Source organism: Dipodomys spectabilis, unplaced genomic scaffold (genome assembly GCF_019054845.1).
Source record: "Dipodomys spectabilis isolate Male_0828 unplaced genomic scaffold, ASM1905484v1 ptg000173l, whole genome shotgun sequence".
Taxonomy (NCBI): Eukaryota; Metazoa; Chordata; class Mammalia; order Rodentia; family Heteromyidae; genus Dipodomys; species Dipodomys spectabilis.
Window position 1 is genome coordinate 3,495,338 of NW_024870850.1, and position 25,886 is coordinate 3,521,223.

The window sequence follows — 25,886 nt, forward strand, 5'->3', positions numbered from 1 at the left end:
GCCCCCCGCAGCCGGAGACTAACCGTTTCGTGGCTTTCATTCATTGCCTGGGACAAACTTGGGTTCAAACACTCTGCCGGCCCAACAAGTCAAGTTGGAGAAGCATCGCTCTTCGCAAACTTACATGCACCCACCTGGACCTAGTCACTGCCATCTTTCTGTAACCAGAGGTGGGGTCCTGCAAGGTCTAAAGGATTATTATAGACAGGGTAACATCAAACTTGACCTTTCTCCCTCGTGTAATCGGAAAGTATTAGATTTACAAAGGAAACTGCTTCCTCTCCTTAATGGCATCTCTGGAGCATCCCTACATCATTTCTAGGGGCGCCACATTCCAAAGTGAGTTCCAAGCTGTGTGGCTCCTTAGGAGAGGCCAAGAGAGCTAACGTGCTTGGCTATGATCCCAAGAAAACACAAGCAGCTCGCCACTCACCTGATGTCTGTGAGGCCCCGCCCACCTGCCTGAGCCGGAATGAGCAATCTCAAGGTTCCAGCCTTTCCAAGTCTTCTCCACTCTCTTTCCTACAGGCCTAGCAGCTCCCAACATTTGTTTTCTAGTTGTTTTGTTTTTCTTCCAGTACTGGGCGTGAATTAGGCCTGGAGTTCTCTCAGCTTTTCCCACCCAAGGCTGACACTCTACCACTTAAGCCACAGTTTCACTTCTGGCTTTTTGCTCATTAAATGGAGATAGAGTCACAGCCTCTGGAACTATGATCCTCAGATCTCAATCTTCTGAATAGCTAGGCTTACAGGCATGAGCCACCAGCACCTGGGTTTTTCCCCTTTGCAAAACTGGCTTCCCCTTTCCCTTCCCATCTTAGCATATCTTTTTCTTCTTTTTTTTTTTTTTTTGGGGGGGGGGGGCCCGGTCGTGGGGCCTGAACTCTGGGCTGGTGCTGTCCCTCAGCTCTTCAGCTCAAGTCTAGCGCTCTACCTCTTGAGCCACAGCGCCACTTCTGGCTTTTTTCTTTTTGCTTATGTGGTGCTGAGGAATAGAACCCAGGGCCTCATATATGCAAGGCAAGCACTATACCACTGAGCCACCTTCCCAGCCCCTCTTTTTCTTCTTTATAAGTGAGTTATGCAGGGCACTGGTGGCTTACACCCGTAATCCTAGCTACTCAGGAGGTTGAGAGCTGAGGATTATGGTTCAAAGCCAGTCTGAGAAGGAAAAGCAGTGTAACTCTTATCTCAAATAAACCACCAGAAAACCAGAAGTGGCACTATGGCTCAAGTGGTAGAGTGCTAGCCTTGAGCTGAAGAGCTGAGGGATAGTGCTCAGGACCAGAGTTCAGGCCCCATGGAAAAAAAAAAAAAAGAGTTATGTATCAGGACTATATTTGTGCAAAAACAACAGAAAGCAAATCCATCAGTTGTAACCTTGAGCAACTTACCCAACTGTTCTGAGCTCAGTTTGTTGCACATCTGTAAACTGGGGGTTAAAAAGAGATTCCCCAGGGCTGGGAAGGTGGCTCAGTGGTAGAGTGCTTGCCTTGCATGCATGAGGCCTTGAGTTCAATTCCTCAGCACCACATAAGCAGTAAAAGCCACAAGTGGTGCTGTGCCTCAAGTGTTAGAACGCTAGCCTTGAGCTGAAGAGCTAAGGGACAGTGCCCAGGCCCAGAGTTCAGACCCCACAACTGGCAAAAAAAGAGAGAGAAAGAGAGATTCCCCAGAAGCCCTCTTTCAGGGCTGAGCATTAAATGTAAACAGAGCCCTGGAATGGAACTAGCTCAGCAGACAAATAGTGATCAGAAAGCTGGACACCCATGGCTCACACCTGCAATCCTAGCTACTCAGGAGGCTAAGATCTGAGGATCAAAATTTGAAGCTAGCCCCAGCAGGAGAGTCTGTGACACTCTTAAGAGTCACAGTTCAAGTAGTAGAGCTGGCCTTGAGTGGAAAAACTAAGAACAGTGCCTAGGCCCTGAGTTCAAGCCCTAGTACCAGCACACACACACAAGTGTTCAAGAAATAGGTCCTATGAGCATGACCACATTCAACTTCTTTTCTGTCATCCTAGAAGGTAAGACACACAGCTCAGCCTTGATCAGGGCAGCTTTGTAAGGATTCAGATAAAGGTTTTTCTGCACTGGATCTCAAATTTAATCACCTATAACTGATAGCAGGACTCAGAGAAGGGGAGGAGACCCAAGAAAACTCAAAATGGGGCCTCATCCATGGTGACACCAGATAAACGTGGACAGTAGCACCACTAGTGAGTAATAAATGCCAAGGAACTAGCCTACTCATGGACAATGCAAAGAAACTGTTTTACAATACCAGGGCTTCACATAGACTAACCACATGTTCTACTACTGAGCCATACCCCAACCCATTGTATACATTTAAATCATTTATTAAATATAGCCTAAGCTATGATTGTATAGAACATGCAATCCTACCTCAGAATTCTCAGGGCTGATATTACAAGGGTGCAATGCCAAGCTCATCTTAAGCATTTATTATAAAACCCTGCGACCTGCTCCTCACTTTAAAACTCAGCTTGCTTCTTCCCCGGGGGGGGGGGGGGGGGCTTAATAAGGGATCCCTCAAAACAAGCCAAGATGTTTATATTTTCCCTCAGATAGTCCTTCCCTTTGAGCAGTTTAGAAATGTACCTGACAAATCCATTTTGTCCAGCAAGAGCTCCTTTTATTCATTCAGGGGTGGGTTTTGGAAACGCAGTGCAACTTTATAAAGTCAAGGGTGCCAGGAAAGCAAGCCTGCCAAGGTGCAGAAAAGCGCAAGAAGCTTGCTGGAACCTTCCAGCCCAAAGGACACCCTTGACACAACTGGCCACAGTTGCTGGCCCAAGAGGCGCCAAGCACACATGAGAGATCAGAGTGCCTGCTCCATCCAAGCTCAGGACCACGTCCGTCTGTCTTTGTCATGTACTAGTGTGCAAAGAAAGAAAAAACCCAAACTATATTCACACAGGATCTCCAATTGGCGTGGTTTTCAGCCTGAGAAGCATTCTGGCCGTGCAAGAAGGATCGGGCAGTTTCCGGCCTTCCAAATGCCAGGGCATTGCCAGGTCACTCTGGCCCCTGTACACACTGCAGGGTCCTGGCAGCCTGGCTTTCACACAGGGGTTTCCTCCGCCATCTTTTTAAGGAGTCCAGCAGCCAGTGGTGATTGGCGTGAGTTCTCAGAGCCATCTGTGTCCCGGATCTTTAGCCGAACTTTCTGGTTAGTTCTCCTCCACTCGGAATACAGCTGGCAATGGTAGCGGAAAGAGACCTGTGGAGCAGTCCTGCTGTCAGGGGGAAGGTCCAGAGAGGCTCCATGCCCAAAGGAGGAAAAGGGGCCTCAGAGAGTCCTGAAAAGTGAGGCATTCCAGCACCCCAGCAAGAATCCAGCACCCCGCCTCCCTTTTCTGCTTTGGGGGAATGAAATCATCCAGGCTCTTGGAAAAGGATTCAATGTCAGTCAGCCACATAACATGGAAGCCTAAGAGCACCTCACTATGTGAATGAATGAATGAATGCACATCTATCTAGTATTATCCTGTGCTAAAAAGAAGGTGTGGCTCAGTGGTAGAGTGATTGTCTAATTAACATGTGTCAGACCCTGGTTTCCATCCCAACTCTAGGGAAACAGAGGCAGAAGCAGGGGGGATAGAAGGAGAGGAGGAAGAAGGGAGAGAAAGAAGGAATGAGGGAAGGAAGGATAGGAAGGAGAGAAAGAGAAAAAGAAAGGGAGGAGGAACTGGGCACTCCTCCTGGCTCATGCCTATAATCTTAATTACTCAGGAGGCTGTGATCTGAGGATTGCAGTTCAAACCCAGCCCTGACAGGGAAGTCTGTGAGACTTATCTCCAATAAACTTCTCAGAAAAAGCTGGAAGTAGTACTGTGACTTAAGTGGTAGAGCGCTAGCCTTGAGCAAAAGAAGCTCAGGGACAGTGCCCAGGCACTGAGTTCAAGCTCCAAGACCTGCAAAAAGAAAAAGAAAAGAGAGGAAGAGAGAAAGAGAAAAAGGGGGGAGAGAAAGGGAAGAGGGAAGAAGGGAAAGAGGAATAAAGCCACACTGGAAAGAATCCCAGTGTCTGTCAAAGGGATTGGCTAAATAAATATGGCACACTCAAACAATGAAGGACTGCTGGCTGGCTGCCTTTTTTTTTTTTTTTTTCTTCCCAAAGGACATCAGCAAAGTGAAAAGGAGCAGATTGCAAAACAGTATCTTTGGTTTCATACTGTTTCTATTTTACAAATGCAGTCATGGATGCCAGACACCCATGGCTCAAGCCTGTAATCCTAGTTACTCAGGAGGCTGACATCTGAGGATCAAGGGTTCAAAGGTAGCCCAGGCAGGAAAGTCTAGGAGACTGATTTCCAACTAACCAGCAAAAAGCTAGAAATGGGGTTATGTGTGACTCAAGGGGTAGAATGTCAGCCTTGAGCAAAAAAGCTCAGGAACAGCTCCAGGCCCTAAGTTCAAGCCCTAGAATCGGCACATATACACACACATACATATACACAAAAAAAGTCCTAAATTGATTACTGATTGGAATTTTTTTTTTGCTTTTTTGTTTCATTTTGTTTTGTTTTGTCGGTTGTGGGGCCTGAATTCTGGGCCTGGGCGCTGTCCCTCAGCTCTTCAGCTCAAGGCTAGTGCTCTACCTTGAGCTACAATGCCACTTCTGGCTTTTTCTGCTTATGTGGTGCTGAGGAATTGAACCTAGGGCCTTATGCATGCAAGGCAAGCACTCTACCACTGAGCCACATTCCCAGTCCCCTTTTTTTGCTTTTTGGGCTGAGGCTTGAACTCAGAGCCTGGGTGCTATCCCTTAGCTTTCTTGTTCAAGGATGATGTGCCAGTCCTGGGTCTTGAACTCAGGGCACTGTCCCTGAGCTTCTTTCGCTCAAAGCTAGTACTCTACCACTTGAGCCACCGTGCCACTTCTGGCTTTTTCTGTTTCTGTGGTACTAAAGAATTGAACCCAGGACTTCATGCATGCTAAGCAAGCACTCTACCATTAAACCACATTCCCAACTAACATGATGTCTTTATATACTATAACAGCTATGTTATTATTAGCAACATACTCTTTGGAGACCACTATTGGGTCTGTTATAGAAAACATCACTACACAATGCATGACTATTTATACTGGTAAGTGCATTGAATAGTCATTCTTCATTTGTTCATTCACTCATAGTTAGGGTCTCACTTTGTTGCCCAGGCTGGTCTCAAATGAAGAGCTCTAGTAATCCACCTTCCAAAAAGTTGAACCACTGTAACCAGCTTCTTTCAAGAAGTAAGTTTCACCCAGGCATAGAGGTTCCACCTGTAATCATAGTTACTGTAGAGACTTAGATCCAGAGGACAATGTTAAAGGCCAGTCTGGAGCAAAAAGTTCATGAGGTCTTATCTCAACCAATAAGAAGCTGGGCCTGGTGGGGCTGGGAAGGTGGCTCAGTGGTAGAGCCCTTGCCTTGCATGCATGAGGCTCTGGGTTCGATTCCCCTGCACCACATAAGCAAAAAGAAAAAAGCCAGAAGTGGCGCTATGGCTCAAGTGGAAGAGCGCTAGCCTTGAGCTGAAGAGCTGAAGGACAGCGCCCAGGCCCAGAGTTCAGGCCCCACGACCAGACCCAAAAAAAAAAAAAAAAAAAAAAAAGCAGCTGGGCCTGGTGATTTATGCCTGTCATCTCAGCTTGGTAAGGAAGTGTAAATAAGAGTGTTGAAATTCAGACTAGCCAGGATATAAAAGACCTTTAAAAATTAACAAAGGCAAAAAAGACTGGAGCATGACTCAAGTGGTAGAACACCAGCCTAGCAAGTATGAGTTTAAACCTCAATACTGCCAAAAATTTAAAAAGAGAGAGAGAAAAAAAAATATTTTTCAAGACAGGCATAGTGGCTTACAATTGTAATCACAGACACTTAAAAAGCAAAGATCAGAAAAATTAGGGTTTAAGGCCATCCTAGAGTAAGCTGAGTAAAGTGATTCACTTCTGCAATATTAGCTACTTGGGAAGGATAGGTAGAAGGATCATGGTACAGAATACTGAGTCAAAATCTTGAGACGTAGGGCTGGGAAGGTGGCTCAGTGGTAGAGCGCTTGCCTTGCATGCATGAGGCCCTGGATTCGATTCCTCAGCACCACATAAGCAGAAAAAGCCAGAAGTGGGGCTTGACTCAAGTGGTAGAGTGCTAGCCTTGAGCTGAAGAGCTGAGGGACAGTACCCAGGCCCAGAGTTCAGGCCCCACGACCGGACCCAAAAAAAAAAATCTTGAGACCTATGGAGCACTGGTGGCTCATACCTGTAATCCTAGCTACTCAGGAGGCTGAGATCTGAGGACTGTGGTTCAAAGCCAGCCTGGGCAGCAAAGTCCATGAGACCCTTATCTCCAATTATCTGCCCAGGGCCAGAGTTCAAAACCCACAACTGACAAAAACAAAAATCAAACTGAGACCAGCTGGGTGCTTGTAATCGTAGCTACTCAGGAGACTGAATCTGAGAATCATGGTTCAAAGCCAGCCTGGGAAGAAAAGTCCATGAGACTCTTATCTCCAATGAACCACCAGAAAACCGAAGTTGTAGAGCACCTGCCTTGAGCAAAAAGAGCTCCTAGGCTCTGAGTCCCATGACTGGCCAAAACAAAAGACACTTAAGATCATACCTGAAAAATATCTAAAGCCCAAAGAAGGTTGGGGGTGTGGCTCCTGTGGTAAGAGTGTCTGCCTAAGATGGTGCTAGTGGCTCACACCTGTCATCCTAGCTACTAAGGAGGTTGAGATCTGAAGAACTCAGTTTAAAGGCAGTAAAGGCAGAAAAGTCCTTGAGAGTTTTTTTTTTTTTTTTGTCAGTCATAGGGCCTGAACTCTGGGCCTGGGTGCTGTCCCTCAGCTCTTCAGCTCAAGACTAGTGCTCTACCACTTGAGCCACAGCACCACTTCCAGTTTTTTCTGCTTATGTGGTGCTGAGGAATCAAACCCAGGGCCTCATGAATGCAAGGCAAGCACTCTACCACTGAGCCACCTTCCCAGCCCATCTGTGAGACTCTTATCTCCTATTAACCACTCAGAAAAACCTTGAAGTGAAGCTGTGGCTCAAGGGTAAAGCACTAGCCTTGAGCAAAGAAGCTCAGGAACAGTACCAAAAAAAAAAGTCTGCCTAGCAAATATTAAGCCTTGAGTTCAAATCCTAGTACTACACAAAAAGAAAAGAAGTTTTTAGAGACAGGTACAGTGACATAGGCCTGTAGTCTCCAGTACATGAAACACTGAAGCATTGAGCCATGAGTCTAGACCAGCCTGAGCAACACAGCAAGACCCCATTGCTTAAAAGAAAAATAAGGTCTGGGAATGTGGTTAGTTACTGGTAGTGTTTGCCTAGCATGCATGAAGCCCTGGTTTCCATTCCTCAGTACCACATAAACAGAAAAAGCCAGAAGTGGTACTGTGGCACAAGTGGTAGAGTGGGGTTTTTGTTTTTGTTGGTTGTGGGGCCTGAACACTCTACCACTGAGCCACCTTCTCAGCCCCATCAAGTGGTAGAGTGGTAGCCTTGAGCAAAAGAAGCTCAGGGACAGTGCCTAGGCCTTGAGTTTAAGCCCCAAGACAGGCCAAAAAAAAAAGAAAAAGAAAAACAACATTGCTTTTGGAGTGCTGGGATGGAAGCCAGGGCCTCTCCTGGGATCAGCACAAGTTCTACCACTGGGCTTCAGCCCTGAACACTACTTCTTGAGGGTTAGTTTTCCCGGAGCTGGACAATAGTGGAGTGTGAGGTCTGACAGTGTGGGAGACTTCCTCTAATACAAGTCCCCCTCTCTGCTTCAGTCTCTCTCCCTTCCATCCTTGGTCTCAGTCCTTCATCTGTCTGTCTCATTCTCCCAGTTTCTTTTTGTGTTTTCTCATGGATTCATAAGAACATATAAATTGTACGTATTTACGGACATCTCTTCCAATTTCTTTTGGGTGGGGGGCAGTACTGGGGATTGAACTCTGGGCCTCACGCTTGCGAAGCAAGTGCTCTTCTACTGGATCCACATCCTCAGTCTGGCTCTATGTAGCCCAGGCTGGCCTTGAAACTATCTCTTCCCTTAGGATTCCAAATGCTGAGATTACAGGTGGGAGCCACTATAGTTGGCATTCCTCAATCTCTTTTTCTTTTCTTTTTTTGTTCATTTATTTTGGTGTCTTTGGGGAGGGGGTATATGCATGTGTATATGCCAGTACTGGACTTGAACTCAGGGCCTTATGCTCTCCCTTGGTTTTTTTCACTCAAGGCTGGCACTCTACCATGTCTCCACCTGCAGCTTGTTGCTGGGAAACTGGAGATAAGAGTCTTAACAATGGGCTGGGAATGTGGGTTAGTGGTAGTGTTTGCCTTGCATGCATGAAGCCCTGGGTTCCATTCCTCAGTACCACATAAACAGAAAAAGCTGGAAGTAGTGCTGGATTAAGTGGTAGAGCACTAGTCTTGAGCAAAAGAAACTCAGGGACAGTGCCCAGACCCTGAGTTCAAACCCCAGGACTGGCAAAAAAAAAAGTCTTAACAAATTGGTCTAGCAGGATTGGGTTCAAATCAGGATCCTCAGATCTCAGCCTCCTAAGTACCTAGAATTATAGACATGAGACACTGGTGTCTGGGTTCCCTAATTTCTCAATATCTCTCCCATCTCCCTTTCTCTGAGTCTTTCTTGCTTATGCTTTTGCTGTGCATGCTCTGTCTCTGTCTCTCTGTCTCAGTCTCTCTCTCTCTGCTATGTCACCTGGTTCAAATTTCCCTAAATCTTTGTCAAGCTCAGAATCTGGAGCTCCCACGCTGGGCTCCAGTGGCTTACACATTAATCCTAGCTACTCAGGAGGCTGGGATCTGAGGATTGTGGTTTGAAGGCAGCTTTGGCAGGAAAGCCCATGAGATTCTTATCTCCAATTAGTCACAGAAAAAGCTGGAAGTGGCACTGTGGCTCAAGTGGTAGAGTGCTAGCCTTGAGCAAGAGGAGCCAAGGACAGCGCCCAAGCCCAGAGTTCAAGCCCTAGAACTGGCAAAAAAATAAAATAAAATAAATAATAATAATAGGGCTGGAAAGGTGGCTCAGTGGTAGAGCGCTTGCCTTGCATGCCAGAGGCCCTGGGTTCGATTTCTCAGCAACACATAAGAAAAAAGCCGGAAGTGGCGCTGTGGCTCAAGTGGTAGAGCGCTAGCCTTGAGCTGAAGAGCTGAGGGACAGTGCCCAGGCCTAGAGTTCAGGCCCCACGACCGGACCAAAAAGAAAAATAATAAATAATAATAATAAAAATCTGGAGCTCCCCAAGGCAAGGTGAATTAGGGAATGGCTTCGACCCATATACACCCAGGCCCTGCACACACACACACACACACACACACACACACACACACACACACACACACACACACACACACACACACACACACACACAACTTTTCCCTAACCTTATCACTGAGCAAACCCCAGGCCCAGCCTCTCCCAGCTGAGCTCCTCCCCCTGCAGTCACTCACCAGTGTCCAGAGGACGTAGATGGTGAAGAGGGCTATGGTGAGAGCAATGAGCCCCACAGCCTCCAGTCGGCTGTGCAGGCGGAGGTGGTCCTGGGCCCCGCGCAGGCACAGCCAGCCGGAGATGGCAGCCAGGGGCGTGATGAACAGAAAACATACCATGTCACAGCACAGCGTCCGTTTCTCTGTCCGAGGCCCCGGGTCCCTTAGCCACTGTAGGGGAGCAGATAAATAGGGGGGAAAGAGAACTGAGGGGTGGGGGACCCTGCAGGCCTACACCGGGCCTACACCTCCCTCAGTCAGTCCTTCATTTCTTTCCTGCCTGCGAGGTGTTGACCACGTCTGCCCCCATTTTACAGATGAGCAAAATGAGTCATACAAGGATAAACTTGTTTGTGTAAATTCACACTGGTAGTACAGATTGAATCTGCAAAGCTCCAAAACCTGAAACTTTCTAAATGATGTCACAAGGGGAAAATTCTACATGGTCTAACTTTGTCTTATACACAGATTATTAAGAATATATTAAGGAGCCCTGCGCTGGTGGCTCACACCTGTCATCCTAACTACTCAGGGGGCTGAGATCTGAGGATCAGGGTTCAAAGCCAGCATGGGCAGAATAGTCCATGAAACTCTTATCTCCAATAAACCACCAGAAAACCAGAAGTGGCTCTGTAGTAAAGCGTTCGCCTTGAGTTGAAAAGCTCATGGATAGCGCCCAAGCCCAGAGTTCAAGCCCCATGACTGACCAAAAAAAAAAAAAATTAAGTAATAAATAACTTTTCAGAAATAAAGAATATTAACAGTTCAGTTAGGTGTGGAAATACACATCTGTAATCTCAGCTCATAGGAGGCTGAGGTAGATAGATAAAGAATTGGATGGCAAACCTGGTACCTGTGGCTCATACCTGTAATCCTAGCTACTCATGAGGCTAAGATCTAAGGATTGCAGTTTGAAGCTGGCTGAAGCAGAAAAGTCTATAAGACTCTTATCACCAATTAACCAGCAAAAAGCCAGAAGTGGAGGAGTGGCTCAAGTGGTAGAGCTCCAGGGCTGAGTGAAAAAGCTAAGGGACAGCCAAGCACCAGTGGCTTTTACCTGTAATCCTAGCTACTCAGGAGACTGAGATATGAGGATTACAGTTCAAAGCCAGCGTAGGCAAGAAAGCCCATGAAACTCTTATCCAATTAACTATCAAAATAAAAAAAGCTGACAAGGGCTGGGAAGGTGGCTCAGTGGTAGAGCGCTTGCCTTGCATGCCTGAGGCTCTGGGTTCGATTCCTCAGGACCACATAAGCAAAAAGAAAAAAGCTGGAAGTGGCACTGTGGCTCAAGTGGTAGAGCGCTAGCCTTGAGCTGAAGAGCTGAGGGACAGCGCCCAGGCTCAGAGTTCAGGCCCCATGACCGGACCCAAAAAAAAAAACTGACAATGGAGCTGTGGGTCAAGTGATAGAGCAACAACCTTGCATGAATAAGTTAAGGGACAGAGCCCTGAATCAAGCCCCAGGGTCAGTACCAAGAAAAAAGCTAAGGGGCTGGAAAGGTGGCTCAGTGGTAGAGTGCTTGCCTTGCATGAATGAGGCTCTTGCATGCATGAGGCTCTGCATTCGATTTTCTCAGTACCACATAAGCAGAAAAGACTGGAAGTGGTGCTGTGGCTCAAGTGGTAGAGTGTTAGCCTTGAGCTGAAGAGTTGAGGGGCAGCGCCCAGGCCCAGAGTTCAGGCCTTACTACCAACCAAAAAGAAAAAAGAAAAATGCTAAGAGACAGGACCCAGGTCCTGAGTGCAAGCCCCTAGTACAGCACGCATGCATGCGTGCAGATACACACACACACAAAAGAAAAGGGGAAAAAAAAGGAAAGGAACTTGCAGGTCAGGATACAGGGTTTGGCATGCCTGTAAGCACAGGCCTAGTCACAAAGGGATGGCAAGGAGGTCCATTTCCCCAGCTAGCCCAGGGCCCCCCAGGGTAGCATCTGCATCCCCACTCCCCCCACTGCCATTCTTCCCCTGCGTAGGCCAGGCCCACCCCAGCACAAGTTGGCAATACTTACCTCTGTGAGAGGGCGAGGCCGCTTCTCCACTGCAAACTCCGTGTGGCACAGCTCACAGTAGCTGGTGTTGGATGAGGAAAGCCACTTCTCCAGGCAGCTCTTGTGCACGGCTCCCAGCGTGCCAGTGCAGCCACAAGGGGACAGCAAGCTCTCTCCATTGGCTCCCTCATGGCAGATCCGGCAGAAGGGACAGTCACTAGAATACCAAGAGGAGACAATGATCCAGCTTCCTACTTAAAACCTACCCAGCTACTCACTGGATTACCAGCTCACTATCGCCCCCGGGTGGCTCCTTGGAGAACTCCTACTCAATCTCCAATGCCAGGCTCCAAATGTCCTCTCCTTCAGAAAGTTTTCTCAAGAGTCTTACAGGGGAGGCAGAGTAGAAACCATTGTAGACCCAGGGTGAGCATCTTTTTATTTTTTTTTAAATCAATACTGAGGCTTTGAGATTTGGGTTGTTTTTATTTTTTATTTTTTGGTGCTGATTCTGCCAGCACCAAAGTCTCATGGACTTTGCTGCCAGGCTGGCTTCAAACCTCAATCCTTAGATCTTGTCCTGAATAGCTAGGATTGCAGGCATGAGCCCAGTGCTTGGTTTTATTTATTTATATATTTATTTGTGTGTGTGCGTGTGTGTGTGTGCGTGTGCATGCTCACATGCTTAGCCTGAACTCAGGGCCTCTTTTTTTTTTTTTTTTTAATCGGTCATGGGCTTGAACTCTGGGGCTGGGCACTGTCCCTCAGCTCTTCAGCTCAAGGCTAGCACTCTACCACTTGAGCCACAGCTCAAGTTTTCTGGTGGTTCATTGGCAATAAGAGTCTCATGGCCTTTCCTGCTTGGGCTGGCTTTGAACTGGGATCCTCAGAGCTTAGCCTCTTGAGTAATTAGGATTACAGGCATGAGTCACCAGTGCCCAGCTTTTTTTTTATTTTACTCAAGGCTGGCCCTCTACCACTTGAGCCATACCTCCACTTCCAGCTTTTTGCTGGCTAAGTGAAGATAAGAGTCGTAGGGTCAGCCGAGCATCAGATTTCAGCTTTCTAAGTATTGAGGATTACAGGCACGAGCCACTGGTACCCATCAGCTAAGGTTTTGAACTCTGAATTGGGCACTTGCTCTCAACAGGTGCTGTAGCCAGAGTGTGCATCTTGCATGCCTATCTGCCCAATGGCCAATCTGTCTTCTGCAATACAACTAGTCACTCTTTTTCATTGGTCCTCAAGGACTGAGGCAGAGCCAATGTCACCCTAAGGACTTCAGGTCTGACCAATCAGAGCAGCATGGGCTGCAGGGCCCAACCCAGAGGAGGATTTGTATGATATAATCAGAGTCCCTGGGAAGCAATACTTGATATTCTGTCCCCCTACCTCTCCTACCCCAGATATCAAAACAGCAAGGCTGATGTAAGCTGCTGGCAGTCACTTGATCTCCATGTGGAGCCTGGGAATGTAGCCCACACAGGGGAACACAGAGCCAAGAGACAGGGAAAGATGGATTCTTAAGAATATTTTTAAATGGCATGGCGGCTTATGCCTTTAATCTTAGCTACTCAGGAGTCTAAGGATTATGGTTCAAAGCCAGGCTTGGCAGGAAAGTCTGTGAGACTTATCTCCAATTAACCACCAGAAAAAGCTGGAAGTGGTACTGGGGCTCAAGTGGTAGAGTGCTAGCCTTGAGCAAAAAGGAGCTCAGAGACAGCACCCAAGCCTAGAGTTTGAGCTCCAGGAGTGGCAAGAAAGAAAGAAAGAAAGAAAGGAAGGAAGGAAGGAAAGAAAAGAAAGGAAAGAAAGAAAAAGAAAGAAAGAAAGAAAAAGAAACAAAGAAAAGAATATCTTTAAATATTATCAGAATGGGACATACTTGTCATCCCATTACTCAGGAGGCTGCAGAAGGGTGACTCTGTTATTATTTTATTTATTTATTTAGATGTGTGTGTGTGTGTGTGTGTGTGTGTGTGTGTGTGCGTGTGTGCATGCATGCCAGTCTTTGAGCTTGAACTCAAGGCCTGGGTGTTTTCCCTGAGCACTCTATCACCAGAGCCACAACTCTGCTTCCAGCTTTTTTGGTGACTAGTTGGAGATAAAAGTCTTATGAGGGCTGTGAAAGTGGCTCAGTGGTAGAGTGCTTGCCTTGCATGCATGAGGCCCTAACTTCGATTCCTCAGCACCACATAAGCAGAAAAAGCCAGAAGTGGTACTGTGGCTCAAGTGGTAAAGCGCTTGCCTTGAGCTGAAGAGCTGGGGGACAGCACCCAGGCCCAGAGTTCAGGCCCCACAACCAACCAAAAAGAAAAAAAGTCTCATGTGCTTTCTTGTCCAGGTTGAACCATGATCCTCGGATCTCAGCCACTTGAGTGTATAAGATTCCAGGTGTGAGCCACCAGCAGCAGGCTTAGTGTGTGTGTGCGTGTGTGTGTGTGTGTGTGTGTGTGTGTGTGTGTGTGTGTGTGTGTGTGTGCTGGTCCTGGAATTTGAACTCTAGGCACTGCATCTGGGCTTTTGTCCCCAAGGCTAATGCTCTGTTACTTCAGCCAAAGCTCTACTTCCAGCCTTTTTTTTTTTTTTTTTTGGTAGTTTATTAGATATGAAAGGCTCATGGACTTTCCTGCCTGGGCTGGCTTTAAACTGTGATTCTTAGATCTCAGCCTCCTGACTAGAGAGAATTACAGGCATGAACCACTGGTTCCCAGCTAGGACTGTGAATTTAAAGCCAGTTTGAAAGCCACATAGAGAGATCCTGTCTCAAAAAAAAAAAAAAGCCAGCCCAGGCACTTGGTCCTTCCCAGGGCAATGAGGAGGAAGGGGGAGTGGCCCTTGTGGGCCCAGAATCCACTATGTGACTCACTGTTTTCCTAACATCTCTGCCCAGAAAGCAGAAATTGTCGGGAACACTGAAAGGGGGCTGAGTCTGAGAGCTGTTTCCCAGAGGAAGCCATTTCCCTCAGAAACTTTTCCATCCATTTCTCAAGCTGTCCTGCTGTGAAGTGGGGCCTAGCTGCTTTTAAAAGGGTCCCCAAGAGGCCCAGGCCCAGAAGATACCCAGGCCTCTGTATGGGCCTTGGCTCTATCCTGATATCACACACACACACACACACACACACACACACACACACACACACACACACACACACACACACACACACACACACACACACACACACACACACACACACACACACACACACACACACACACACACACACACACACACACACAGTTGCAGGAGAGGAATCTCCACACCAGAAAGCAGCTTAGGGAAACGGAAATCACAAGAACCTGGAGGAAGGAAGAGCCACAGCAGTTTAGAATTTATTCTGAGAAATCCTGGAAATTTTGGGAAGAACAAATTTGGATAAAGGAAATCTTAATATTTATAAAGCACTGGCTATGCACTGGGCACAAGCGCCTGATCTCATTCTCAAAACTGTCCAGACTCCATTTTTTTTCCTACTTTGTGGTAGTACTGGAATATGAACTCAGGATTTCATGCTGGGGACACAGGTGCCCTTTTGCATTTAGTTTGCTTTACAGATAGGCTCTCAGGCTTTCTATGATCCTCCTACCTCTGCCTCCTGAGCAGCTGGGATTACAGGCATGCACCAGCATGCCCTGCCTTTGGTCCCCATTTTACATTTGGTTATGCCAAGGCATGGAGAAATTTCAATTTGTTTGTGCAAATGTTCATTCCTAAAACTCTGCAAACGTGGAGAAAAGCATCCATCAATTCTCACTTCAGACCTGACCATCCTAGGCTGTGGCTACACTGCCCTTCCAGAGGTGACACACAGGAAAAACGGCTTTTGCTCATAACATTCTGGCAGGAAAATAACACAAAGAACAGAGATTAGGAGGAAATGGAAGGAGGGGGACTTGGGGAGTTGTCCACAGTCTCAGTGTTGTTGCCAGAGAATGCTCCTGGAGCCACAACAGAAGAGAAAGCATAATGTTGGGCATCATGGCTCATGCCTGCAATCCTAGCCACTCAGGAGGCTGAGATCTAGAAATCATGGTTTGAAGACAGCTTGGGCAGGAAAGTCTATGAGACTCTTATGTCCAATGAACCATCAAAAAGCCAGAAGTGGAGCTGTGGCTCAAATGATAGAGTGCTAGCCATAAGTGAAATAGGTCAGACCCTGACCAGGACAAGAAAGGAAGGAAGGAAGGAAAGAAGGAAGGGAGAGAGAGAGAGAGAGAGAGAGAGAGAGAGAGAGAGAGAGAGAGAGGGAGGGAGGGAGGGAGGGAGGGAGGGAGGGAGGGAAAGAAAGAAAGAAAGAAAGAAAGAAAGAAAGAAAGAAAGAAAGAAAGAAAGAAAGAAAGAAAGAAAGAAAGAAAGAAAGAAAGAAGAAAGGAAGGAAGGAAGGAAGGTTTGACTTTTACAGTCACAGAACCAGTCAAGACATCTGGGTATGACATCTTGGAGCAGCTGACACTGCTGCCCAATGACAGAGTAAGTGGGGGTGGTAACCTGCCATCACTTCATGTTCTCAGAACAAACTGAAGAAGATGCTGTTTCTAAGCTGAGCATGGCTGGCTCACATCTGTCATCCTAGCTTCTTAAGAGGTGCAGATCTGAGGATCAAGGTTCGAAGCCAGCCCAGACAGGAAAAGCCATGAAATGTTTATCTTCGATTAACTACCAAAAGCTGCAAGTGGAGCTATGGCTCAAAGTGGTAGAGCACTAGCCTTGAATGAACAAGCTCAGGAACAGTGCCTGAGCCCTGGGCTCAAGCTCTAGAACTGACACAAACAATCAAACAAACAAACAAACAAAACTCTATTTTAGAGATCTGGGGGTGAAATGACCCAGGTCACTTAGCCAGACAGAGAAAAGAGAGACAGACAGACAGAGACAGAAAGACAGACAGAAGTGGGGGGCCCTGGACTGGAAGCCCAACAGCCCCAGTGCCAAGGTGCCTGCTTGAGTGTAGGGCTTGACTCTTACCAAAACCTAGTGAGTGACTTGCTTACCTGGGACCCTCTTGTGTCCCAGAATTACCCGGGATTGGGGGAATCAGAGCTATTCAGCCTGGGCCTCTGTTCCCATGTTGAAGTTACTGCCTGGCATCTTGGAGTATTCACGCTGGCCTCTGGCAATGGCTACACCCCACATTGGCAGAAAATCACTCAGCCCAGGGGGAGAAAAGGGGACAAAAGGTCAGGCCACCATGTGGCTACCACTTACCTGGGTGTGTCCAAGGCCCGGATGACGGCTGAAAGGAGCTGGCCATCCCTTGAAGTCACCTGTGCCACATACTGGGGTGGCCCAAGGCCAGTGGCCTCCACCACCTTGGAGAAGGCAGGGCTTCCAGAGCAGTCACACAGGGAGCCCGGGAGGTGGCAGCAGTCGCCTGTCGTCATGGCCACAGGGAGCCTGTGTCCTCAGGGCCCGAGGCCCATGGTCCCAGGAGCCTGGAGAGAGTCCAGCAGAGCGATCAAGGGGCAAAAGTAGTGAGCCCAATGGACTAGAGTTGTCAGGACTGTAGCAAACATGCAAAGAGACTTGACTGAGCCTCGTTTGTCAGATCTGTGAAATAGAGCTCTGTTACAGAGACTGGAGGATTCTATGCCTGGCAGGCAATAGAGGCTCAAGGGAAAAAAAAAAACAATCTCTCTTTGTCCTAAGACAAGGCAAGCAAGCCAGGTGCCAGTGGCTCACGCCTATAATCCTAGCTACTCAGGAGGCTCAGATCTGAGGATCACGGTTCAAAGCCAGCTCAAACAGGAAAGTCCTTGAGACTCTTATCACCAATGAACCACCAGAAAACTGGAAGTGGTACTGTGGCTCAAGTGGTAGAGTGCTAGCCTTGAGCTGAAGAGCTCAGGGACAGTGCCCAGGCCCAGAGTTCAAGCCCCAAGACCAAAAAAAAAAGAAAAGAAAAGAAAAGCAAGCAAGGTTCCACCATCTAGGCCTGAGGCCTAGAGGAAGTTTTCACATGAACTTTCCAGACTTGGGAACAGCATTTGACAGTTATTGAGCACTTCCTATGTGCTGGATCCCATCCCAGGGGAGGCCAGAACTGTGCTAGATCCACCAATCATTGTAGAGGGAACTCCTAGAGTTGGGCTCTCAGCATGTGAGCCAAGGGGCTGGGGGTGTAGCTGGTGATAGAGCACTTGCTCAGCATGTTCAAGGCCGTAGGTTCTCTCTCCAGCACCAATAAAAACCAAAACAAAACAAAAAGGAAAAGAACAGAGCTATAAACTTGGCCTCATGGCTGGAATGGTGAGTCACTACTCTGATCTGGCCATTTGTCGGGCCATGCAATGACACTTCAGGCCATCAAGGAAGTGGCCCAGGCCAGGCAAGTCGGTGGCAGCCTCTGTCCTCTCGGCTACAGGGAGACAGTGGGAGCCTTAGGTAGCAATTATGAAGTCCATTCTAGATGACTTCTGGAGAATTCTGCTTTCTGGCCCTGGTCTGACCAAAAGAAACTTCTAAGTGGAAAGTCAGGCATGGCTGGTCATGCCTGTAATCCAAGCTATCCAGGAGGAAGAGAATAGGAAGATCCCAGTTTGAGGCCATTCATGGCAAAAAGTTAGCAAGATCCCCATCCCAACCAAGAAGCCAGGCATGGTAGCACCTATCATCCAAGCAAGGTAGGAGACAGTTAAGAAGGAGGACTGAGGTCTGAAGCTGGCCCAGGATAAAAAGTGTAAGACCCTATCAGAAAAAAAATAAAGCAAAAAAAGGCTGGGGACATGGCTTGAGTAGCAGAGCACCTGGTTAGCAAGCCTGAGGCCCTGACTTAAAGCCCAGTACCAAAATAAACTGAAGGAACCTTAGCACCTTTCTGTACCTTAGAGCCAAGCAAGTAAGTCTTGGTGTAGGACTTTCCAATCCCTATGTGCGTTTTCCTCTGAAAATTTCAGGAGAGAAAAGAGGCCTGTCCAGAGGCCCCTTTTGACACCAATATAGGTGCTCCAGAGCCTAGAATCACAGTCTCCTAACTTGCCTTGTATAGAGCCCAGAGTAACATGCCTAGTATTCAGAAACTCACAAATGACTGGGCCTGTCAGCCCTTACTTGAAGTATCATCTGATTTCAAGTCAGCTTTTAACTATTTAAACCGGAAACCAAAAAGAGAGACACAAGACACATTATGGATAGATTACATTTTAGTGCTCAGACCGAAGCACAAGATGCTCTGCTGGCCTTCACAGCTGGGCTACCACAGTCCAGATAAGCAGGTATCAGGCAAAGTCCAGAGGAGCCTGGGAGGAAGCTGGAAGCCTGAGATAACATGGTTGCTACACACGTATGCTACAGTCCCTAGCCCAGGCTTTGGGAGCAAAACTTCCAGCACAGAGGTCAGTAGGAAAACAGCTCAGCCCTCTCAAGCCCCTCCAAGTGCACAGAAGAAGTCCCAACCTTCTGCCCTTTGATCGTCTGTCTAAGCAGTTCTTCAAGCAATTAAACATAACAAAAATCAGGGACTGGGAAGGTGGCTCAGTGGTAGAGTGCTTGCCTTGAGCTGAAGAGCTGAGGGACAGCACCCAGGCCCAGAGTTCAAGGTCCCATGACCGGACCCCCCCCAAAAAAAATCATCATGGTGCCCATAGTAGTAATGCACACCTATAATCCCAGCATTAGAGAGGTGGAGACAAGAGGATTTAGAGTTTCAGGCCAGCCTGGGCTACATAGTAGCAAAACACAAAACCAAAACCAAAACTAGGCACAGTGGGTGACTCTTGGAACCCCAGCTCATCAGAAGGTGGAGCTCAGATGGATTACAGTTTGTGGCCAGCCAGAGCAAAAAGTTAGTGAGACCCTATATAAATCAACAAGCCAGGTGTGGAGGGGTGCACCTGCCATCCCAACTATGCAGGAGGACGGGTGGGAGGACAGAAGTCTGAGGTCAGCCCCAGGCAAAAACCTAAGACCTTATCTGAAAAATAAGTAAAGCAAAACAGGCCTGGGGCATGGCTCCAGCACTAGAAGTGTGACTCAACTGGTAGAGCACCTGCCTAGCAAGCTATAAGTCCTGAGTTCAAACCCCAGCACTACAAAGAAAAAAAAACATATAATATATATTATATGTATTTTATATATATATATATATCTCAACATCACAGGTCATGTATGTTAGAAACTATGAGCTGAAAGAAAATCTAAACACTGATAAATCTGTTAATATCAGGATTACAAATCACCAAGCTTGAAATCACAGGAAAGGGATTGTGTTTTGCTTTGTAGTCTTGGGCTTGAACTTGGGGTCTGAGCACTGTCCCTGAGCTTTTTCAGCTTGAGTCTAGTGCTGTACTAGGAGCCACAACTCTACTACCACCTGAGCCATACCTCCACTTCTACATTTTTGCTTCTTCATTGGAGATAAGAGTCTCATAGACTTTCCTGCCTGGGCTTGCTTCAAACTGTGATCCTCAGCCTCCTGAGTAGCTAGGATTACAGCTGTGATCCACTAGGCCCTGGCTTCACAGGTTTATTAAAGGTTTATTACAGATGATACTGTCTCATCTCATGGAACTCAGACACAATTGTTTTAAGTATTCCCTTCAAGGTCACCTCCCTGAGAAAGAAGCTTTCCCCAAGCACTCTGGCTAAAACGTTTTCACGTCTACCTTACCCTCCCGCCCCAATGAGTCCCTCTATCTGTTCTTCCATCCACTTCCCACACTTCAGTACATTCTGGAAAGGAGGAAGCTGGTGAGACCTGATCCCTGCCCTGTGTCTCGCACACAGTGGCCATAGACATGCTTGTTGCATGTCTCAGCCCAGACACAAGCCAAATACTTGGGTTTAGATGCAAGACTTAGGTGAAGGCCAATCAAACTTAGCTCTAGGACCTCTCAGATGGGTTTTTATCAATTCTTCACAATAAAACCATGAGTCTAAATAATTAACCCCCTTTGATGAAAGAGGCTAATTAAGGCTCAGAGAGGGGCCCCTAATAGCCCAGAGTCATACAGCCACAAAAGATTTGAACTTTCTTTTTCTTTTTTTTTTTTGCTGGTGTTGAGACTTGGGGGCTGGGAAGGTGGCTCAGTTACGCTCGCCTTGCATGCTTGAGGCCCTGGGTTCGATTCCTCAGCACCACATAAGCAGAAAGAAAAAGCCGGAAGTGGTGCTGTGGTTCAAGTGGTAGAGTGCTAGCCTTGAGCTGAAGAGCTGAGGGACAATACCCAGGCCCAGAGTTCAGGCCCCATGACCGGACCCAAAAAAAAAAAAGAGAGACTTGAACTTGGGATCTGGGTGCTGTCTCAGCTTTTTTCCTTGAAAGGTAGTACTCTACCGCTTAAACCACAGCTCTGTTTCTAGTTTTTTAGGGCGGGGGGGGGGGGGGGGGGGGGGGGTTAACTGGAGATAAGAATTCCATGTATTTTCCTGCCTGGACTGGCTTTGAACTGTAATCCTCAAATCTCAGCCTCCAGAGTAGTTAGGATTATAGGTGTGAGCCATCAGTACCCAGCTGCAGGATTTGAACTTAAGCAGTCCAGTGAGTCATTCTGGGCCTCAAGTCTTTAAATCCTGTCTCCAACTGATGCTGTAGTCCTTCAAGTTACTTGATTTCTATAGGCCTTCTCTTTTTGTCAAATATACTGATGGAGCCCAAAGGCTGTGTTTCCTGAGGGGGTGAGGGTCTCTTAAGAAGAAGCCTGGAAACTTAATCACCTTTAGCTAGGCCTGTTTGGGGTGGCACTGGAACAACCCAATCTTTTCCCCATCTGCCCACAGGAAGCTAAGAGGAGTCAGAGGGCCCTAGATTCCCACAGTGTAATCTCAGGCTTTTGTTTTACTCTGTGAGCTTTAGTTTTCTTATCTATGAAATGAAGTCCTAACAGCCAGCTCCTAAACTCATAAATATTAAGAAGTCCCTAACTGGGCACCCATTACTTATACCTATAATCGTAGCTACTCATGAGGCTGAGATCTAAGGGTTTGTGGTTTAAAGCTAGCCCAAGTAATAAAGTCCATTAAGACTCTTATCTCCGGAGTTGGGAAGGTGGCTCAGTGGTAGAGCGCTTGCCTTGCATGCCAGAGGCCCTGGGTTCGATTCCTCAGCACCATATAAGCAGAAAAAAAAAGCCAGAAGTGGCACTGTGGCTCAAGTGGTAGAGCGCTAGCCTTGAGCTGAAGAGCTGAGGGACAGCGCCCAGGCCCAGAGTTCAGGCCCCATGACCAGACCGCCCCCCCCCCAAAAAAAAAGACTCTTATCTCCAATTTAACCACCAAAGAGCTGCAAGTGGAACTGTGATTCAAATGCTAGAGCACTAGTCTTGAGCAAAAAAAGCCTAAGGGACAGTGTACAAGCCCTGAGTTCAAGCTCCAGTACTGGCACAAACCAAAAAAAAAAAAAGGAAAAATAGTTCCTAAGTATTAGCTCCATCCACTAAATCTTACAAAAGTGCTGGAAAGGTTTGAGATGAAAACACACCGTTCATGCAATGTAGTAACAGATGCTTGTCCATTGTTTGTTTGTTTATTTTAGGAAAAAAGGGAAAAGACAGACATTCACTCCACAGAAAGACTCCTGGGTGCCCTAGATGCCAAATCTAACCACAGCTCTGCTTTTTTGTTTGTTGGTTGGTTGGTTGGTGACAGTACTGGGGCTTGAGCTCAAGAGTCTGGCTGATGTCTTTTAGCTTTTTCACTCAAGACTAGCACTCTATCATTAGAGCCACGGCTCCACTTTTGGTTTTAAGTGAAGATAAAGAGTCTCACAGCCTTTTCTGCCCAGGCTGGCTTCAAAACCTAGATCCTCAGATCTCAGCCTCAATCTCAGCTGGGATTACAGGTATGAACCACCAGTGCCCAGCTACAGCTCTGCTTCTTATTTGCTGTGTGGCCCTGAGCAAGACACATAACTTCTCTGAGAGCTTCAACTTCCTATCAGTAGTTCGGGAACCATTTCTAGTTATTTCCACCTAGTAGGGCTTCCTTCCTGGAGGACTGAGTAAAAATAAACAAAAAAAGCTAACCATATGAATTGTGAAAATACCATTTTGAACAAACACCACTGGGCACAGGGATTCAAAGTAGCTTTGTTCTCGGTGTTTGGATCTATAATATTTACCAAGTTCCAGGCACCGTCCCTTTGAAGGAGGAGGTTACCAGAAGGACGTTAGCCACTTCCTGCCACCCTACTGTGTGCCGGTCGCTGTCCTTAACAGCCACCTCCCAAATCAGGCTGGCGCTGGGATGGATGACCCAGTTTCACAGATGGGGAAACCGAGGCTCAGAGAGGCACTCACTGTGTGACGAGGCCCGGAGACCTCTCCCCGTCCTCCAAGTGGAAATGGAGATCCCCGCATCTCAGAGAAGGCTGAGAGGCCAAGGGTCCCAAGCCTGGCTTGTCCTGCCCAGGGACCGATCTCGGGCCTCGAACCCGGGATCTGCGACCCACCTGAGTCCTCTAGACCAGCCCACCGTTCCCGTGCCTACCTGATCCGCGGCCGGGCCGGGCGGCCGCACAGGCCCCTCGGTTCACCCTGGCCTGGGTCCCGGCCCGGCCCGGCCCGTCAGCGCCTCTCGCTCAGCTCCAGCCGGCACCTGCGTCCGGGCACCGCCCGCCAAGCAGACAGCGCCTTGGGCCAATGGTGACCGCCTCTCATCTGCACTAGCCAATAAACGCGCACGTCCCGCCTCAGAAGGCGGGGCCGGAGGCGACGGGGACGTCCTGGGCGGTACAGGGCCCGCGGCGCCGCAGCTGCTGTCTCCGCCCCAGCCGCGTCCTGGCCCCGCCCTCAATGCTTGGCCCCGCCTGCATCCCGGCTCCGCCCCGTCCCCAGCCTGGGCTCCCAGCTGGCTGCCACTGCCACAGAACGCCAGGGCTTTCAAGTAAATAAAACTGTTGGAGAATTCAACTTGACACGTGCCAAGTAGTTTGTAAGTGTTCATCGCCTTCTTTAATCTTTGGATCGATGTGGAGAGAAGAAAAGATCGTATGATCACATTTCACAAAGCAGACATGGCCAGGGCACTGAGACGGGGCCCAAAGCCTACATCATTTATTCATCCTTTATTCACTCGTGCAACAGATCCATTCAAAAGATAGAACATCAGTAGGAGAGATTGTTTTATCTAGGCACTGTGCTAGACACCGGATATATGTGTTAACTCAAATATTGCTGTCTTTGTAGACCTCGATTTACAGAGACAGACATTGGAAATCATTGTTATTGTCTCGTGTGTGTGTGTGTGTGTGTGTGTGTGTGTGTGTGTGTGTGTGTGTGTGTGTGTGTGTGTGTGTGTGTGTGTGTGTGTGTGTGTGTGTGTGTGTCCTGGGGCTTCAATTCAGGGCCTGGTCGCTGTCCCTGAGCTTTTTCCTAAAGGTTAGAGACTTATCGCTGGAGTCACCATTTTACTTCCAGTGTTTTGCTGATTAATTGGAGATGAGTCTCATAGTCTTTCCTGTCTGGAGTGACTTTGAACTGTGATCCACCTGATCTCAACCTTTTGAGTCGCCAAGCTTATAGGCTGTGAGCCACCAGCACCCAACTGTGTGTGGGTGTGTGTGTATATATATGTGTGTGTGTGTGCCAGTACTGGGACTTAAACTATGAGCCTGAATGCTAGCACTCTACCACTTGAGCTACAGCTCCACTACCAGCTTTCGTGTTTAAATGGAGATAAGATCTCACAGAGTTTCTTGTCCAGGCTGGGTTTGAACCAGGATCCTTAGATCTCGGCTGCCTGAGTAGCTAGCAGCCATCAGCACCTGTCCTTTTTTGTTTTGTTTTGGAGACTAGATCTTGCTAGGTAACCCAGGCTGGCTTCAAATAAATGGCCCTCACACCTCAGAGTACTGAGTGCTGGGTTTATACCTGTGAACCACCATACACAGCTTTTTATTATTGTTATTATTATTTTTGGTACTGGGAATGAAACCCAGGGCCCCCACATGCTAGGCAAAATGCTCTACTACTTAGCTATACACCACCTGCAAATTTTTATTATTTGCAAAAGCAGAACCATTAAGGACACAACTAAAATTCTTAGAATGACCAATTATTGCATGTGACTCAAGTGGTAGATTGTTTGCCATGGGTTCCATTGCCCCCTCAAAAAAGAAATTATACTTATTTCGTTTTTGTCAGTCATGGGGCTTCAACTCAGGGCCTGGGTACTACCCCTGAGATCTTTTTCTCTAGGATAGAGTTCTAACACTTGGAGCCACAGCACCACTTCCAGGTTTTTAGTGGATAATTTGAGATAAGAGTCTTATGGGCCCTCCTTCCCATGATCATCAGATCTAAGCCTCCTGAGTAGCTAAAATTACAGGTGCGAGGCATTGGCACCCAGTTAGAAATGATACATTTTGCTGGGCACTGATTACTTACGCCTTGTGCTACTCAGAAAGCTGAGACCTGAGGATCATAGTTCCAAGTGAGGCTAGGCAGAAAAGTTTGTGAGAAGCCAGATGCCAGTGGCTCATGTATGTAATCCTAGCTACTCAGGAGGCTGAGATCTGAGGCTTGTGGTTCAAAGCCAGCCTGGGCAGGAAAGTCTGTGACTCTTATCTGCAATGAACCACCAGAAAACATGAAGTGGTAGAGCACTAGCCTTGAGCTAAAGAACTAAGGGACAGCACCCAGGCCCAGAGTTTAAGTCCCATAACCAACAAAAAAAAAAAAAAAAGAAAAAGAAAAAGTATGTGAGACTCTTATCTCCAGTAACTAGCAAAAAGCGGGTAGTAGAGCAAGCAGTGGCTCAAGTGGTAGAGCACAAGCTAAGTGAACACAAGGCAGAGTTCAAGTTCTAGTACTAACACAAACACACACACACACACACACACACACACACACACACCACCACCACCACCACCACCACCACCACCACCACCACCACCACCACCAGGGAATGGAGGAATGGAGCCTGCAGAGCATGAGTTCCATGCCCTACAACAAAAAATAAAAATGAAACATAAGCTGGGCATCGGTGTCTCATGCCTGTATTCCTAGCTACTCAGGAGGCTGAGATCTGAAGATCACGGTTCAAAGCCAGCAGGGGCAGGAAAATCTGTGAGACTCTTAATTCCAATAAACCACTAGAAAACTGGAAGTTGCACTGTGGCTCAAGTGGCAGAGTGCCTGCCTTGAGCTGAAGAGCACAGGGACAGCCCCACGACTGACAAAAAATAAATAAATAAAAAGATCTGTACATTAAAGACACAGAAGCACTGGACACTATAGGCCAATATGTAGGGATAAATTGTGCTTGAATATTAATTCAAACCCACAAGGAAAATAGTTTAAGAGACAACCAGAGAAATGTGAACATTTGCACCGAGGAATTTTTTTTTTTTTTTGTCGGTCATGGGCGCTGTCCCTGAGCTTTTCAGCTCAAGGCTAGCACTCTACCACTTGAGCCACAGCACCACTTCTGGTTTTCTGAGTG

General features: G+C 47.5%; 1 protein-coding gene across 2 annotated transcripts; it reads right to left on the reverse strand.

Annotated features, from left to right (window-relative positions):
- Positions 1-2,629: 2,629 nt before the first annotated feature.
- On the reverse strand, positions 2,630-23,063 carry Marchf2 (membrane associated ring-CH-type finger 2). 2 transcript variants are annotated; one of them, XM_042693820.1, is made up of 5 exons: positions 22,932-23,063; positions 16,716-16,942; positions 11,531-11,726; positions 9,478-9,687; positions 2,630-3,243 (listed from the first exon to the last, which is right to left on the reverse strand). In XM_042693820.1, the coding sequence occupies exons 2-5, from the start codon at positions 16,889-16,891 to the stop codon at positions 3,085-3,087; spliced, it is 741 nt and encodes a 246-aa protein (XP_042549754.1). In that variant the 5' UTR covers positions 16,892-16,942; positions 22,932-23,063; the 3' UTR covers positions 2,630-3,084. The 2 variants fall into 2 exon arrangements, with proteins under 2 accessions (XP_042549754.1, XP_042549755.1); XM_042693821.1 differs by having other exon boundaries at positions 16,716-16,954.
- Positions 23,064-25,886: the final 2,823 nt, after the last annotated feature.